The 19,569-nt window shown below is 34.0% G+C and overlaps 1 protein-coding gene across 3 annotated transcripts in view; it reads right to left on the minus strand.

The window, feature by feature from the left end:
- Window positions 1-381: 381 nt before the first annotated feature.
- Window positions 382-19,569, minus strand: part of Slco1a2 (solute carrier organic anion transporter family member 1A2) — a 113,926-nt gene continuing 94,738 nt past the window's right edge. For all 3 annotated transcript variants that reach the window (XM_046436001.2, XM_046436002.2, XM_046436000.2), the window contains exons 14-16: window positions 18,205-18,269; window positions 17,547-17,664; window positions 382-1,549 (exon numbers count right to left, since the gene is read on the minus strand). In XM_046436001.2, coding sequence (XP_046291957.1) covers window positions 1,330-1,549; window positions 17,547-17,664; window positions 18,205-18,269 — 403 coding nt within the window. In that variant the 3' untranslated portion in view covers window positions 382-1,329. The remainder of the gene's footprint in view (window positions 1,550-17,546; window positions 17,665-18,204; window positions 18,270-19,569) is intronic.

Consider the following 19,569-nt stretch of genomic DNA (forward strand, 5'->3'; position numbering starts at 1 on the left):
AACAGGCACCTATATATTTCTTATAATAACACACTGTCCAGTTACCAACTCAGAATCTCCTACCTAAGTTCCAGTTCCTTCTAATTGCATTTAAAATTCCTATACCTTCTTCCACTCTATTCCTTATGGATACTCTCATTTCCTTTATATTCAACACAAATTATCATAGTGTATTGACACCCACTTCTCCCACCCTTCTTTCCTATAATCTCTCTACCTTTAGGGATTTTGACTTTCATTTAAAATGGAGGAAGAATGAGGAGTAGATGAATATGTTCATTTACTGTTTTGAACCAGAGCCCTATATTATTAAAAAGTTTTCATGTACCTCTAAAATCTTTTAATTATTTTTACTCATAAATTAAAAATAACATGAACAGGTTTAGTTTTTCATGGATATGTTGAATTTTATTGACTTCAGTTTCATAAAAGAAGCTACTTTTCAAAAGTATCATTCTCCCAAATAAGTTTTGGAAATTAATGTTTGTGTTCTAACTTAGGATCCAATCAATAACAAACATTGATCTACAAAAGCCTCCTGAACCTGGGAAAATAGTCCTTTGACAATATCTGGTACTACAAGTGGTCTGTAAGAGCTATTTTTCTCATAATGTCCTTCTATCCTTTCATTCAGATACTTATTTTTAAAAAGACTTGAGTTGTTGGATTTAAATTGCTGAAAAATTCCAACCATATTCACTACATAACTTTTAATAACCTGATTATGTTTGTCAGTATTTTGAACAAAATTAGCAAATATATGACATGAGTAATAAAGGAGAGAATTGATAACAAAAGATGACATAGTAATGAGCAATCTACTTTGAAAATTCATATCTGGAATGAATAGAAATATCAAAGAACAATTACTAAATATACTAAAAAGTTGTAGGCTTACTTCACATGAAAGTAATCAATATGAATAAAATATTTCAAGTTCACATGAAAGGATGAAAATCTCAGTCTCTGAATAACCCCAATATACAAATTTGATAGCATTAAATAGATTTTTAGAATAGAAAAATTTTAGAACTATTTGGAAAAGGAGATGTAGAAAACAGACCCTTTCTTTGAATGAGTTAAAAGAGAAATTGTTGCTTTAACATAAAAAGTAAAGCTGGCTTTAAAATCCTGTTTAGTGGTTGTCATAAATGTCTCCTCTAAAACATCTCAAGTGCTGTTCTGATCCTTCAGACATATAGTGAACACTTTCACCATGAGCAAGTTCTTAAAGATAAGAAAAGTTACCTGCAGTACCTCTAATGATTTTTAAACAATTAAGTTTTATACTGTGTTTTCCACCTCTGGGAAGGCTGATAGAATAGGACATTATAGTTTAGTTTTCATTTCTTCATCATTCAAAACCTTGGAATTTTGTTGAACATCTTTGCACTCTTTTTCTTTCTCTGTAATCTTCGTCACTGCAAGCTCAGTTCCTGAAGGGTCATTTTCACCAGGTAGATGACGTTTTCTCAAAAGAATCAGGATCAAAAAGGCAGGAATAAAACTTAATCCTCTTAGTGCTGCTGGCAATCCAAGGTAGATGTGTCTATTTAAAAAAATATTAATTAACATTAAATCTTACATAGACAATGTGATTAGCTCAAACTAATTTTGTTTATAATTATAGATATTTTATTACCCTAAAAATAGAAATTGTTTTGCATGTCAATCATATAAGCAATTTTTCCAACATTAATTCCAGTGTTTATGTTTTTTAATTTTCTATGCAGAAACTCCAAATTTATTTTCTTCATATCTACCATTTGTTATTTTCATTATTATTTTTCACGTTTAATAAAACCTCCAACTTAAATGTAATACTCAAAGTAATAGCAGTTTTATTCTAGTATTTAATAAGAATACTTTCATAGAATCATCATTAATCATGATATATACTCTTGGGGTATTTTTTTAGATGACCTTTATCAGGTCATAAGTAGTGTCATGAAGGAATGAGGTCTGAGAGTGCTGAGACTAATGGTGGCAAACTACTCAGTTTCTGTGGCTCCATCTCCAGTGCAGAACTTGCTGGTTTGACTATTCCCCCCACACTCTGAAGCATCCTGGATGTGCACCAGCCTTGGACATTTTCCATGCTGCTAGGAGCAAAGATTGTAATCCATGGGACTAAATATATAGCCATCTGGCATGGCCCACATAATGCCAAAAAGCTCAGCTAATAAGAAAGGTTTTCTGTGGCTCAGGAATCAACCACATCACCAGGCATGCAGGATAAGGGCCTCTGGAGAAAGAATGCACATGTCAGGAAATAAGTTCTCAAATCCAAACACACATCTCTGCTAGGAAGAATTTTCGACTCATATTTTCCCCTCTGTCTATTCTATATTATATTATTTTGCTGTTTTTCATGACCTTTTAATCTTATTTTTATTATATTAAATAGGATTTTCTCTTTCTCGTCTACTCTCTCATTTTCCTTCTTTTTGAATTTTGCTTTTTTTTTTTTTAACTTTTCAGTTTATTCTGTAGTATATTTGTCCCGTTCTTTTCTATTACTATGGTGTTGCAGTTGTTTTCAATTTAATTTTACTGTATTTTGATATTTGGTTTGTCTTTATATTGTGGGTATTATTATTGTTTTTTTTTTCTTCTTTGTGAGTGGAGCTCTGACTCAAGCATGGCACCCCAAGCATGTGGGTGGGGGCTTTGTCTCTGAGATACTCTCAGAGCATAGTTGAGAGAAACTCCAACCATGACCTAGTCTCATTCAAACCTTAACGAATGCTTTAAATTAGGATAAATAAATAAATAGCCTGAAGAGACAGAAGCCCCCCATCCCCGAATAATGACTCAGCCTTCTGTATTCATAAAAGAAGGGTTCTGAGGTCCCACTTTTGAAAACTCAATCCCATAGCAACAGACAGATAATAATGACACAATTACTGTGGATACCACATTGTTGACAAAACAGGAAGAATTACCACAGAAGGTGCACCCAGTATACTATGCTATCTACAATACACCAGCCTAAATTATGGGGGGACCCCTATTCTTTCAAGACCTACAGAGGAAGCAGGTCCTTCAAGTTCGAATAGTATGCACTGTATCCAATCTCACCAATCACAATCAGCAAAGCCATGGGAAAATTATACTACTAAATACATTTGTAATAAAATTCAATAGTACACAACAAACTGATAACCTAGGGCACATAATTATCAGAAGGCTATTCTCTAAGAAGGCCTTCACATAAAAATAGAAGATATATAAATCCCAATGATAGACAAATATTAACTTAGATATAAATGAAACACAAGAAAATGAGACATCATGACTTCTCCAAAATCTGATAACTCTCGAATAATTGATTCTAAAGATACTGAAGTATAGGAAATGGCAGAGAATTTTTTAAATGATGTTAAAATGATCATTGAATTTAAAGAAGATATCAATAAACAGTTTAATGAGTTAAGGAAGAAAATTAAGGATATGAAGAGCAATTTTAAAAAGAGACAGAGATTCTGAAACAAAATAAAACCCATAAATCTTAAAAATGTAAAGCTCCACAAGCCAAATAAAAAATTTAGCTGAAAGCCTCAACAACAGACTAGATCAAGTGATATAAAAAAATATTAAGACTTGAAGATAAACCTGATGAATTATACATTCAGACAATAATCAGGAAAAACAATAAGAATGAACAGGACATACAAAACCTATGGGTCATGAATAAAAGACCAAATGTAGATGATGTGATGGTGCATGCCTGTAATCCCAGTGGCTTGGGAAGCTGAGGCAGAAGGATCTCAAGTTCAAAGCCAGACTCAGCAACAGCAAGGCACTGAGCAACTCAGTGAGACTCTGTCTCTAAATAAAATATGAAATAGGGCTGGGGTTGTGGCTCAGTGGTTGAGTGTCCCTGAATGCAATCCCCAGTACCCGCCCCCGCCCCCACAAAAAAAAGAGACCAAAATGTACTGATCCCATGTACAGATAAAGGAGCAGAGGTAAAAGCTAAAGACATAAACAATTTATTCAGTGAAATAATAGAAAATTTCTGAAATCTTGGGATGGATATGGATGCCTGGGAACAGGAAACATCTAGAAACCTAAATAGACATGATGAGAAAAGAACCTCTTCACAATAAAACATAATTAAACTGCCCAAAATACAAAACAAAAAAAGAATATTGAAAGCTGTAAGAGAGAAGTTCCAGGTCATGTATGAAGGCAAACCCATCAGAATAATAGATTTCTCAACAGAAACTTTAAAGGCCAAGAAGACATGGGATGATAGACAGCAAGTCTAAAAGAAAATAACTTCTAACCTAGACTACTACATCAAGCAAAATTATCCTTCAGAATAATTTTAATAATAATAATAATATAATTATTATTTAAATAATGATTTAAATTATTTAAATAGTTAAAACTAAATAAAGATCTTCCAAAATCAGCATTAACTAAATAACTTCATGACCACTAAACTAGTATTACAGAATGTACTTAAAGGAATTCTGTACTCAGAATATAAAGCATGATAAACAATCACAAAAGCACAGAGAAGAATAAATCTCACTAGAATAATTATTTTCTACTCTAGAAGAGTAGAAAAACAAATGAGAATTAGGAAATAAACATTATTAACTCAATAAACCATTAAAACTCTTAAGATGGATATAGAAGAAAGAAATGAACATATGGTATTCAAAGCAACCAGAAGAAAAACAACAAAATGACAGGAATTAGTACATACCTTTTTAAAATAATCTTGAATGTAAATGGTCTTAATTCTCCAATTAAAAGATGCAGGCTGGCTGATTAGATTAAGAACAAAGATCCAACAATTTTGTTTTTCTACAAGAAACTCACCTCACTATGGCAAAGATTTTCCAAACTATATCATGTTATACCATAAGGCAAGTCTTAACAAATACAAAAAACAAACAAAAAACAAAAATAATTTCCTTCAACTTTCCAGATAATATTGGGATAAGCTTCATATTAATATAAAGAGACATAAATTACAGTAGATGGGGTAGAGAAAGAAGATGGGAGGGGAGGAGAGGGGATGGGGATAGGAAGGGAATAGGAAAGGCAGCAAAATACAACAGACACTAGTATGGCAGTATGTATAAACATGGATGTGTAACCAATGTGATTCTGCAATCTGTACACATGGTAAAAATGGGAATTCATAACCCATTTGAATCAAATGTATGAAATATTGTTAGGGTCTGTAAACAAGTCAAGATGGCACCTGACATTTTGCCAGAGGGAGTGGTTTGTGAAGTAACGCCAGCGAGCCATTAAGTGTGGAGATTCCTTATTGGTTGACTGCTGTATCTAGGTTATGTTAATTAAGATAAGCTGTGTGTAATTATGTATATATACCCCTACTGTCCTACAATAAACAGCTCCCACTCCAGCTGTATCAACCTTCACAAGTTCCTCGTCCCCCCCCCCCCCCCGGGTTAGTTTGCTGCAGGCCAGACTGCGGCAAAATATGATATGTCAAGAGCATTGTAATGTCTTGAACAGCCAATTAAAAAAAAGAAACTGTACTAAGACATGGAGATTAAAGAATAGGCTTTTAAACAAAAACCAAACCAACCAAACAAAAATGAGCCACGGAAGAAATCTGAGGAAATTCTGAAATTCCTAGACTTGGACAAAAATGGAAACACAACATATCAGAATATGTGGAATACAATTAAAATAGTACCAAGAGAGAAACTTTTAGCTATGGGTGCCTACTTAAAAACAAACAACTGTGAGATCTTTTTCAAATAAATAAGCTAATAATGCAACCTTAAGGTCCTAGAAAACAAGAATAAAGCAAAACCAAACATAATAGAAGGAAAGAAATAGTAAAAATCAGAGATAAACTAAATAAAATAGAACAATACAAAGGATCAATGAAACAAAATGATGGTTTTTAAAATAAATAAATAAGCAAACAAGTTCTACAAACTCTTAGCCAAAGTAATCAAAAGAGACAGAAGACCAAAATAAAAAAAAAAAAAAATAGAGACAAACAGGAATATTATAACAGATACCACTAAAGTACAGATTATTATGAGAAACTATTTTGAAAGAACATATTCCAATAAAATAGAAAACAGAAATTGACTAATTTCTATGTACATATGACCTACCAAATTGAATCAAGAGGATATTAAAAACCTAAAAATATCAACAACAAGCTATGAGACTGAATTAGTAATAATAATGTTTCCCAAAAAAAGAAAAATCAGAAGACTGGTTGAATTCTTGCTGAATTTTGCCAGATTTTTAAAGAACCAACATTAGTGCTCCTCAAACTGTTCTTTAAAATGGATATAAAAGGAATCCTTCCAACTCATTCTATAAAGCCAGTATTACTCTGCTATCACATCCTAATAAGAACACACAGAAAAAGAAAACTGGGGACAAATATCCTTGATAAACATAGATTTAAATATCCTCAGTAACATACTTAGAAATCAAGTTCAACAATCTATTTAAAAGATCATACACTATGATAAAATTGGTTTCATTCCAGAGATGCAAGGATGATTTAATACACATAAGTCATTATATGCAATATATCATTTAAATACAATCAAAGATAAAAACCACACTATCATCTCAACAGATGCAGAAAAAGTCTTTGAGAAAATTCAACATCCATTCATGATAAGTCCTGAACAAACTAGGTAAAAAAGGATCACAACTAAACATAATGGCTCCATATTACAAAGCCATAGCCAACATCACTCTGCATGGGGAAAAATAAAGCATTTCTCCCCAAATAAGAAACGAGACAATGTATCCACTCTCACCACCCCTATTCAATATAGTATTTGAAATTTTTTTTCAGAGCAATCAGGCAAGAAAAAGAAATAACAGAGATAAATAGAAAAGGAAAAGATCAAATAACCCCTGTTTATAGATTACATGATTCTATACTTAGAAGGTACTTAAAGATCCCACCAAAAACTTAAAACTGATAAACAAATTCAGCAAAGTAGCAGGCTACAAAATTAACATACAAAAATTAGTAGTTTTTCTATACAGCAATAAATAACTCACTGAGAAAGAAATCAGTAAAACAACCCCATGAACAATAGCCTAAAAAAATACCTAGGAATAAATTTAATCAAGGAAGCAAAAGAACTCTACAATGAAAATTATCAAACACTGAAGAATTAAATGGAAGAAGACACAAGAAGACAAAAAGATCTCCATGTTCATAGATTGGGAGAATTAACGTCTCCAAAATTGCCATACTGGTAAAAGAAATCTACAGATTAAATGCAATCTCCATCAAAATATCAAATTGGAAGTGCAGCTGGTCATTCTTTGAAGAACTAGAAAAAATAATCCTAAAATTCAAATGAAAGCAAAAAAGATTTCAAATAGCCAAAACAATCCTGAGCAAAAACAGCAACCTTGGTGACATCACAATAATAAATTTCAAAATATACTACAGAGAGACAGTAATAAAAACACCAATGCACCAAGGGGATGTACTAGAGGACCTATAAATAAACCCATGCATCTATGACTATGTGGTTCTCAAAACTGGCATCAAAACACATTGAAGAATAGACAGCCTCTTTAGCAATAATACTGAGAAAACTAGACATCCACATGTAGAAGATTCCAACTATATCCCTCTATACAAAAATCAATTCAAAATGGGTCAGAAACCTTAATATAAGTCCTGAACATTTGAAACTACTAGAGAAAAACATAGAGGAAACATTTAAAGATGTAGACACAGGTAACAATTTCCTGAATAGGGCTCTAATAGCTCAGGAATAATAGTATTGACAAATGGGATTACATCAAATTAAAAAGCTTCTGCAGCATCAGTGTGTGTCTCCCAACTACTCGCCCAAGTAGGAGTACCGGGTACTTGAGTGGGATCACCATCGGCACCAGCACTCACACATAATTTCCGGCCACCCACTCGAGCAAAAATCAGACGCCCATGCAGGACACCTGGCAGCTTCCCATGCGCAGGAACTCTGGCTGCCACTCCCCTGTGGACTCCCATCTACCGGGTCGCCTTCATCTTGGGACACCGCAGCAGCGGAGATACTAAGCTCCGTGGCCTGCCTGCACTCAAGGGAGAATTTCACACAGGCTCTGAAGTCAACCGACAGCCACAAGTTGCACACTACAGAGCACAGAGCTCATCTCTCAACTCATCATCCAACGCCATCGCCCAGCTCCCCTCACCAACTCGACAGCCCATTGCTGAAAGCAATCACCTCAATCTTTGGTCACTTTCATCACCATCTTTGGGGGGGGGGGCAACTCCCAGTATGGAAGTGTAGCTGGCCAGGTACCCAGTTTCTAACTCCCCCCTCTCCCCAATAGCCACTAACCAGGCACAATGAGTGCTCAAAACAAAATAGCTCTCAGCAGGGCAGGTGTGCAGTGCACCCAAAGCACCATGCTAAAGAGCCCTGGAGAGAATGGTCCTCATTTGGAAGTAGAAAGGGAAAGGATGAGTGTGGTAAAGTTTAGAGGTTAACACAGAGACCAGGAACTGGGAGGTCTTCAGGAGAGATAAGAAGATAAGACCAGGTGCTCACATCACATGAGTAGGCCCAAAAAGAGATCCTTGAGATGCAGTCTCCCATCAGAGACCTGCAGGAGCCACACCCCACTTCCAGATCCCCTCCAACCAAGACCAGCCTTACCGCCCTGGTTACCTTCACTGCTGATAGCAGGCCCGCCCTGGCCCCTGGGGACTCAACCCCCAGTTCTTTGTTATGCATGTCAATGTGGCCAGCTCACAAGGCCATGACGCGGGCTTTCGGTTCCCTGTTTATCTGCCTCGCACATATGTGTCTCTCGGGAACATCTTGACCTGTTCGAGCCTCCTGATAGGGGACGGTGACGTGACGGTAACCCAAGGACGCAGTTATTACTCTCCCCTCCTCACTTTTGAGTAATTTCCCGCAGCTGTTAAAAAGATATATAAGGGGAACAAATTTGGCAATAAAGCGCGCGCGCACATGCTCCCTCCTGGATGAAGAACCTTGGTGTCCTGTGTATTTTTAACCCCGCCGTCCCTCGCCGGACTCGGCTCCGTTAGTCGGACGCGGCACTTCACCATCCTGAGGGTGGAGATACCAGGTAACCGACCTACCCCACCTATTGGATAGAAGGGAATCAGGAAAGATACTGACCTCCAACCAAAACAATCCCTATTTCTCCCTTCTAGATTCTTGTTTTTCCTTCTCCCTCTCTATTCTCCCGTCCTCACATACCCAACATATGTGAAACCAAGTATTTTGCATGAAGTAGGATTTTGAGGACTGGGACGTCTGAATAGTATATTACAGTTGTGTTGTATATTCTTCTTGTTTTCTCTTTTTTTCTTTCCGCCAATTTTTACTATTTGAACTTTTTTAAAATTTTTCTTTATGTATGTGTGTTTGTTTTATGTAACTCTACTGTCTTCCCACTTACTTGTCTACCCAAAATTACTTCCTCTCTCTTCTCCTGCTTCTAATCTTGGTTTTTAGATTTCTCTTTCACACTTCCTAAGATATAATAACTCTATATCTTCACCTCCTACCTCCTCAGTATATCATTCTACTCCTCTCTCCAGTTCTTTGTCCACCATCAGAAACTGTAAAACCTTTTACAAACCTACTGAACATATTGTAGATAATAATTGAATTCACCATTTCTGTACATTATGACCAAACTGTAAACATCTTAATAGTGAATATTTGTTTTTAGGGTGTACATTGTTTATATTGGGATCTGTTAACATTGTTCTTCACCTCAAAGGAGAAGTATTGGAACCCTACAGGGTAACTATAAGCCTATAGGGTAAATACAGTAATGCCTCAGATCCACAGTGCTAGAAGGGAAGACACACAAGCAATATGAAAAGACAAGGAAAGAAGGTGCCCCAAATAAATGAAGAAACCACATTCTTAGAATCCATAGCCAGCACAGCTGAAGAAATAACAGAGAAGGAGTTCAGGATACACATAATTTAAAATGTTCTGAAAATTAAAGGATGATATAAGAGAACAAGTTCAGGCAGCAAAAGATCACTTTGATAAAGAGGTACATAAACAAATACAGGAAGCAAAAGATTACTTCAATAGGGAGATAGAAGTTCTAAAAAAAAGAAATCCTTGAAATGAAAGAAATAATAAACTAAATTAAAAGTTCAATTGAAAGCATCACCAACTGATTAGACTACTTGGAAGACAGAACCTCAGACAGTGAAGAAAAAAATGTATAATTTTGAAAAGAATGTAGACCACATAGTGAAAATGGTAAGAAACAATAAGCAGAACATTCAAGAAATATGGGATAGCATTAAAAGACCAAATTTAAGAATTATTGGGATAGAGGAATGCCGCAGTCTGGCTGGGCACAAAATCACGAGCCACCACACAGCTTGTAGATTCAAACAGCAACTCTTTATTCCCTAACTCACACCAGCCGTCTACAATCACGTTCTGGGGAAATCCACATTCTCTGCCCAAATCCACCCCCACTGGGCTTCTGTCTCCCAAAAAATACTGTCTAAATCCCGTGAGAACTCAAGGGGAACTCAGGCAGCAGGATACGCCCTATTCCCAGCAGGAATAACCTTAAACCTGGAACCACCCTAAACCCGGATTATCCTAAACCAGGAACGCCCTAAACCCAGATCCGCCCTGGTCCTTGAGCAAGGTCACCTTAGATGCAATGTCACTGCAAAATGTCCTATTTCCACGAGTCCTTCCACTAAGCAACATGGGGTACGCTGGCAAGGAAATTGTCATACCTACTTGGCTAATGGCTCCCAGCAGAGGAAGGCATAGAGTTACAAAAAAAGGAATGGGCAATCTATTTAATGAAATGATATCAGAAAATTTTCCAAATATGAAGAATGAATTGGAAAACAAAATTCAAGAGGCTTACAAGATACCAAGTGTACAAAGTCACAACAGATCCACACTAAGTCACATTATAATAAAAATGCCTAACATACAGAATAAGGAGAGAATATTAAAAGCCATGAGAGAAAGGAATCAGATTACATATAGAGGGAAAGCAATTAGATTATGTGCAGGTTTTTCAACCCAGACCCTGAAAGCTAGAAGATCCTGGAACAACATAAATCAACCTCTGAAAGACAATGAATGCCAACTAAGAACCTTATATCCAGCAAAATTAAGCATTAGATTTGATGATGAAATAAAGATCTTCCAGATAAACAAAAGTTAAAAGAACATACTCAGCAAAATATTCCATGAAGAGGAATTGAAAAACAACAATGAAAATCACCAAAGGGAGGTATTACACTAAAGGAAAAACCAGTCAAAGTAGAATCCAAGTTAAATACCAAAAATAAACAAGAATGGCTGGGAATACAAATCATTCCTCAAATAATAACCCTGAATGTTAATGGCCTAAACTTACCAATCAAAAGACATAAACTGGCAGATTGGATTTAAAAAAAAAAAAGACTCAACAAAAATGCTGCTTCCAAGAGACTCATAGGAAAAGACATCCACAGACTGAAGGTGAAAGGTTGGGAAAAATCATATCACTCACATGGGCTGCAAAAGGAAACAGGGGTTTCCATCCTCATATCAAGTAGAATTCAAGCCAAAGTTAATCAAAAGGGATAAAGAAGGTTATTTCATATTGCTTAAGGGAACCATTCATCATCACCAAGACATAACAAAAATAAATTTATATGCCCCAAACAATGGAGCATCTACATTCATCAAACGTTTCTCAAGTTCAAGAGTCAAATAGACCACAACACAATAATTATGGGTGACTTTAACATTTTAACATACCTCTTTCGCCACTGGATATATCTTCCAAGAAGAAATTACAGAGAAGGAGTTCAGGATGCACATAATTAGCTGAACAAAGAAACTATAGAACTCAATAATACAATCAATAACTTAAACTTAACAGACATATATAAATATTTCATCCATCAACAAGTGAATACACTTTCTTCTCAGCAGCACATGGCTCCTTCTCTAAAATAGATTAAATATTATGCCACAAAGCAACTCTTAGCAAATACAAAGAAGTAGAGATACTATCTTGCACTCTATCAGATCATAATGAAATGAAATTAGAAATCAATGATAAAATAAAAATAGAAGCTACTCCAACATCTGGAGACTAAATTATATGCTACTGAATGAACAACAGGTTGCAAAAGATATCAAAGGAGAAGATTAAAAAATTCTTAGAAGTTAATGAGAACACAGATACAATGTATCAAAATCTCTCGGACACTATGAAGGCAGTTCTAAGAGGAAAGTTCATTGCATGGAGTTCATTCCTTAAAAGAAGAAAAAGTCAACAAATAAATGACCTAACATTCCATCTCAAAGCCCTAGAAAAGAAGAACAAATCAACACCCAAAACAGTAGAAGACAGGAAATAATTAAAATCAGAGCTGAAATCAATGAAATTGGAAGAAAAGAAATAATTGAAAAATTGACAAAAAGTTGATTCTTTGAAAAAATAAAACTGACAAACCCTTAGCCATGCTAACAAAGAGAAGGAGAGACACAACTCAAATTACTAACGTCCATGATGAAAAAGGAAATATCACAACAGACACTACAGAAATACAGAAGATAATTAGAAATTATTTTTAAAACTTGTACTCCAGTAAAATAGTAAATATTGAAGGCATTGGCAAATTTCTATAGTCATATGATTTGCCCAATTGAATCAGGATGATATACACAATTTAAACAGATCAATTTGAAGTGACGAAATAGCAGACACCATCAAAAGTGTACTAATCAAGAAAAGCCCAGGACAGGAAGGATACCCAGCCTAGTTCTACAAGACCTTTAAAGAACTAATACCAATACTCTTCAATTTATTTCAGAAAATAGAAAAAGGGGGAGCACTTCCAAACTCATTCTTTGAGGCCAATATCACCCTGATTCTAAAACCAGGCAAAGACACATCAAAGAAAGAAAACTTCAGACCAATATAGCTAATGAACATAGATGCAAAAATTCTCAATAAAATTCTGGAAAATCAAATACAAAAACATACCAAAAAGATAGTGTACCACAATCAAGTGGTGTTCATCCCATGGATGCAAGATTGCCTCAACATATGGGAATCAATAAATGTAATTCATCACGTCAATAGACTTAAAGATAAGAACCAAATGAGCATCTCAATAGATGCAGAAAAAACATTTGACAACATAGAGCACCCCTTGATGTTCAAAACACTAGGGATAACTGGAGCATATCTCAACATTGTAAAAGCTACCTATGCTAAGCCCCAGGCCAACAGCATACTAAATGAAGACAAATTGAAAGCATTCCCTCTAAAAACTGGAACAAGACAGGAATGCCCTCTTTCACCGATTTATTTAATGTAATTCTTGAAACACTGGCCAGAGCAATTAGACAGACAAAAGAAATTAAAGGGATATGGATCAGAAAAGAAGAACTCAAATTAGCATTATTTGCTGACAGTATGATTCTATACCTAAAAGACCCCCAAAAAATTCCACAAGAAAACTTCTAAAACTAGTAAATGAATTCAGCTAAGTATTGGGATACAAAATCAACACTCATAAATCAAAGACATTTCTGTATACTAGTGACAAATCCTCTAAAAGTTAAATGAGAAAAACTACTCCATTTACAATAGCCTCAAAAAAATACTTGGGAATCAAGCTAACAACATAGGTGGAAGACCTTTACAATGAAAACTATAGAATTCTAAAGAAAGAAATTAAAGAAGACCTTAGAAGATGGAAAAATCTCCCTTGTTCTTGGATAGGCAGAATTACTTTTGTCAAAATGACCATATTACCAAAAGCATTATATATGTTTAATGAAATTCCAATCAAAACCCCAATGACATTTCCCATAGAAATAGAAAAATCAGTCATGAAATTCATCTGGAAAAATAAGAGACCCAGAATACCCAAAGCAATCCTTAGCAGGAAGAGTGAAGCAGGTAGCATCACTATTCCAGACCTTAAACTATATAACAGAGCACTAGTAACAAAAACAATATGGTGTTGGCACCAAAACAGACTGGTAGACCAATGGTACAGAATAGAGGATACAGAGACAAACCTACATAATTATGGTTATCTTATATTAGACAACGGTACCAAAAACATACATTGGAGAAAAGATAGCCTCTTCAACAAATGGTACTGGGAAAACTGAAAAGCCATATTCAACAAAATGAAATTGTATGAGTGTGCCTTTCTCCCCACATCCTTGCCAACACTTATTGTTGTTTGTATTCTTAATAGCTGCCATTCTGACTGGAGTGAGATGAAATATTAGAGTAGTTTTGATTTGCAATTCTCTAATTGCTAGAGATGTTGAACATTTTTTCATATATTTATTGATTGATTGTATATTACCTTCTGAGAAGTGTCTATTCAGTTCCTTGGTCCATTATTGATTGGGTTATTTGTGTTTTTAGTGTTTAGATTTTTGAATTCTTTATATACCCTAGAGATTAGTGCTATATCTGATGTGCAAGTGGTAAAAATGTGCTCCTAAGCTTTGGGCTCTCTATTCACCTCACTGATTGTTTCTTTTGCTGAGAAGAAGCTTTTTAGTTTGAATCAATTTCATTTATTAATTCTTGATTTTAATTCTTGTACTACAGGAGTCTTATTAAGGAAGTAGAGACCTAATCTGACATGATGGAGATTTGGGCCTATTTTTTCTTCTATTAGATACAAGGTCTCTGGTTTAATTCCTAGGTCCTCGATCCACTCTGAGTTGAGTTTTGCACTCATACATTGCTGGTAGAACTGCAAAATGGTGCAGCCAATCTGGAAAGCAGTATGGAGATTCCTTGGAAAACTGGGAATAGAACCACCTTTTAACCCAGTTATCCCACTCCTCAGTCTATATCCAAAGGACTTAAAAACAGCATACTATAGAGACACAGCCACATCAATGTTTATAACAGCACAATTCACAATGACTAAACTGTGGAACCAACCTAGATGCCTTCAGTTGATGAATGGATTAAAAATGTGATATATACATACATACATACATACATATACATACACACACAATAATATTACTCAGCAATAAAAGAGAATAAAATCATGGCATTTGCAGGTAAATGGGTGAATTTGGAGAATATAATACTAAGTGAAGTTAGCCAATCCCAAAAAACCAAATGCCAAATATTTTCTCTGATATAAGGAAGATGATTCATAGTGAGATAGGGAGCAGGAACATGGGAAGAATAGATGAACTCTAAATTGGGGAGAGGGATGGGAGGGGAAGGGAGGTTGGCCTGGAGTAGAAAAGACAATGGAATGAGATGGATATCATTACCATAAGTACATATATGAAGACACAAATGGTGTGAATATACTTTGTATACAACTAGATATTTAAAAAATTGTACTCCATATGTGCAATATGAAGTATAATGCATTCTGCTGTCAAATTAGAATTTAAAAAATTTTTAAATGTGGATATTTAAATATTATTGGAGTTTTGCTACAAATTATCAATTTTGTACTCTTAAATAAACCATTTTATGTATTATAATGTATTTAATTCTTCACATCCAAGAAATCACTTAAATTAAAAATATTTTAAGATGCAGCAGATACAAAGCATATTTGTTCTTCAAATGTAGATCAAAAACTATTTTAATGTAGTTCTTTATAGGTTTTGTCTTTAATGTTTTAATTTTTTTTCAATTAAAAGAAGGTATTTTCCAGGATGAATAGGAAAATCCAAATACATACCACATATTAGGTGATTCACACTTCTTCCTAATACATTTTCTCTATATCACCATAGTAACAGCCAAGTGGGTCAGCTGTTTGGAGAACATCATTGATAGCAAGTCCTTTTCTATGCAGTCCAGTTAATGATTGTGAAGAAACTTGTATGTATTGACTTATTTGCCATGTGATGCCCGGGGCTATGAATTTGCAGAATGAGTGTTCATTTATAGATAAATATTTTGGGGATGACATGAGTCACTCTGCTACCTCAGTTCATTCTAAACTCAGTTACTTAACTTGTAACTAAATTAGTGTGTGTACCCAGGAACAGCTTGGAAAATTGGACTGTGCTCTATTCTGATAGGACAGATAAAGAAATTTTCAGAAAAATTTCTTTTCAAAAAATTCTCTTCCATCATCCCAGTTAAATTATGTCAAATAGGGGTAGATGTTTTAGTTGTTTATTAAGTAAACAGATTAATGTAATTAACAACCTGAGTTTCTTCTATCACAAATATAGATACAAATATCTTGGCTCTCAAAGCTCTCAATCCTTATCCTTGTGAAGAGGCAAATGAAACTAGGTGAATGTACCTTCTCTGACAAATGCAGTCAAATTTATTATCTGTTCAATATGTAAACACAATAATGATTCTATTATTTACATTTCAATTAAAAGAATTTATATCTTCTTTCTCTTAACCACATAATAAAATATTTATTTTATGTTAAAAAGCTTCTGCATAGCAAAGGAATAAACAGTGAAGAGACAACATATAGAATAAAAGAAAATCTTTGCTAGCTATTCATCTGAGAAGATTAATATTCAGAATATATAATGAACTTTAAAAACTAACATCAAAATGACAAAGTAACAGTAAAAAGAAAAAAAAGGCAAATGTTCATGATCTCATCCTCTTAGGACACGGAGGCAGTAAAATCTCAAACTCAAAGCCTACTTGGGCACCTAAATTAGACACTAACTCAAAATACAAAAGGGCAGGGGTATAGTTCATCTGTAGAGGGCTTTGCCTCCCATGTGTACAGCCTTTGGTTCATTCTTCATTACCAGAAAAAACAATGAACACATAATCCGAACAGTTACTTCTCAAATGAAAGACAAATGGCTAAATAAATATGTTGAAAAAAACATTCAATATTCTCAGCCACTGTGGAAATGCACATCAAACCTACATTGAGATTCTACCTCACCCCAATCAGAATGGCTATCAGAAAAAAAAAAAAAAACTTCTAATATTGATATGGAGAAAAAAAAATCCTTATACACTGTTGATGGGAATGTGGGAATGTAAACTAGTATAACCACTATGGCAGCAGTACAAGGTTCCTAAAAAAAACTAAAAATAGAACTACTATATGATCTGGTTATGCCACTTCTGGGAATACATAAGAAAGACTTATATACCTATCTTCACCTATTTAAATAGTCAAGTTATAGAATTGGACTAGGTGTCTATAAACAGATGAATGGATAAAAATATGAGATATAGACAATGTAATATTATTCAGCCATGAAAATGAAATCATGTCATTTGTAGGAAAATAGAAGGAAATGTAGGTCATCATGTTCAGTAAAATCTGCTAGAAACAAAATCAAGTACAGCCTATTTTGTTTCATAATTGGAAACTTTAAAAAAAAAGTGGGGGACTATTAGAGAAGGTTGAGGGAAAGAGAGGTTAATAGGGAAAGAAGATAAAATTAAAGCACAACATATGCATATATTGAAATGTCACAGTGAAGCCCATTGATTTGCATAATTAATGAGTTAACATTTATAATAAAAATATGTACACTTAAAAAATAAATTATCTTTACCTGAAGTTTGTTGAATCATATATTCTGCATGCCCCTGGCTTACCACATTTCAAAGTTCCCCAATGTAAACAGGTAGAGTCCACTAAAGCTCCAAAATATATTGGTGCTGGAATGCCAGCTATAATTATCAGAAAAAGAAAACTTCATCAACAAGTTAAGAATTAAGAGACATTATTTTTTGGCAAATATTTCAATTTCCCCTACATGAATAACAAATACTGTGTAAAAATATAAATCAAATGCTCTAAATTTTACTTTAGAAATGTTCTATTACTGTATAAGTAATAGATATATAATATAGTTTCTAGATTATAAAAATAAGTCATGATAAATAAAATACAACAAAATTATTGATAGAATAAAACAGTGAATAAAAATAAATTATATTTTCTGAAATGTTTTGGAAAAAATCATGTGTACATTTCATTTTAACAAAATATTTCCTATTTATTCTCAAGTATTATTGAAGAGAGGTGTAATTAAGTTTTGATAGCAGAAATGAAAGGGAGAAATTCTCTATCTTCCTACATAATTAATTCTCAATACTAATTAAGAATTGCTTATAAACAGAAGGCATATTCTTAAACTGTTATTCTGAGAGAATTATTTCATTTACAGTTTATTAGTATGTATCATACTAGGAAAAATAACATCCTACCAAATATTCTTGTGCAAAATGCATGTAATCCCACACCAAGAGACTTCTCTTCAGACTTGATACACCTAATAAAAAAAATTCATAATAAGCAAAAGTAAAGATTTTAAACCTATCAGAGTTTCTGAAAAAGATTATGCATGCTATTAACAAACACTGAATATTTGAAAAATGTACTTCCATGATCAGGCCTCGGTTACTTAGGGTCTGATTATTCTGCTTCTTCCCAAATAGGAGTCCAATTTCTGATCCCTGGGATTTTACCCATCACTTTTTGCTCAGTCAGGTGTGTGCAGGGACACTAGAAATGAATCCAGAGGTGCTCTATCAGTGAGCTACATTCCTGGTCCTTTTTTATTGAGACAGGTTCTTACCATGTTGCCCAGGCTATATTTGAACTTAAAATCCTCCTGCTTCAAAAGCTTCTGAGTAGCTTGGATTGCAAGTCTGTGCCATCATACCTAACTTTCTTATTTTCTCTCAGAAGAATATATTTCATTTCAATCCATTTTTATCCAAGTATCTTTATATTGAAAGTAGTAGTTCTTGATCTGAAAGGTTAAACCTTTAGCCGAAAGCAAAAACAGCACATATCTAGCTTTTTCAAATTATCTGCATTAATAAGATGTAGGAAATTTCAGATAAAGGAAATATAACTTACGTAAGTATAAGAAAAAAGAAAAGCAATAATAAAAACTTTCCAAAGGAAGTGATTTTAAAAATTCCAAAGCAAAACTATTTTAAGTGATTTGACATAATTTCAAGAGTTGAACAGACATTTCTCCATTTTCTGAAAAAATTTTCCTTGCTTTTCATTGTTGTCTGGAATTCCCATATGTGGAAATTTACACGCCAGACAACATTGGAGTGTAAATGAAAACTATACTGCAAAGGTATTTTTGATGTCTCATCCACTTCTGCATCAGCATGTCTATATGCTCAAAAAGTTCACTTTAAGAACTTCTCTGTGCTCCCTTTCCTTTTCTGATTAACTCAAAGTTGAGAAATATTAATGCTGCTTTCTTCACAGAGTATATTTTTAACAAAAACTACATTTCATTGGTATTTTCTTGATATAGATATTATATTAGATAGAATAATTCTACAATCTTAAAAAGTGAGATGTCATTGATCAAAAGACCATCTATCCGATGGAGAAGTTATTTAGACAACATCAATAATTTTATTTAGAAATTTTATTCAGAGAGAATAAAATCCAGCAGACTTAGAATGATCCTCTTGGTCACCTAATTTATTTTTAATAAATACAAAAATTAAATAAAACATTTAAATTTTATTGAGGAAGTTTTCTTTCTTTTCTGTTTTTAACATACGCCCTGTGATCTCACAAAAACATAGAATTCTAAG

Source organism: Marmota monax, unplaced genomic scaffold, assembly GCF_021218885.2.
Source record: "Marmota monax isolate L192 unplaced genomic scaffold, Marmota_monax_Labrador192_F-V1.1 WCK01_AAM20220418_F8-fsc00012, whole genome shotgun sequence".
In the NCBI taxonomy this organism is placed as follows: domain Eukaryota; kingdom Metazoa; phylum Chordata; class Mammalia; order Rodentia; family Sciuridae; genus Marmota; species Marmota monax.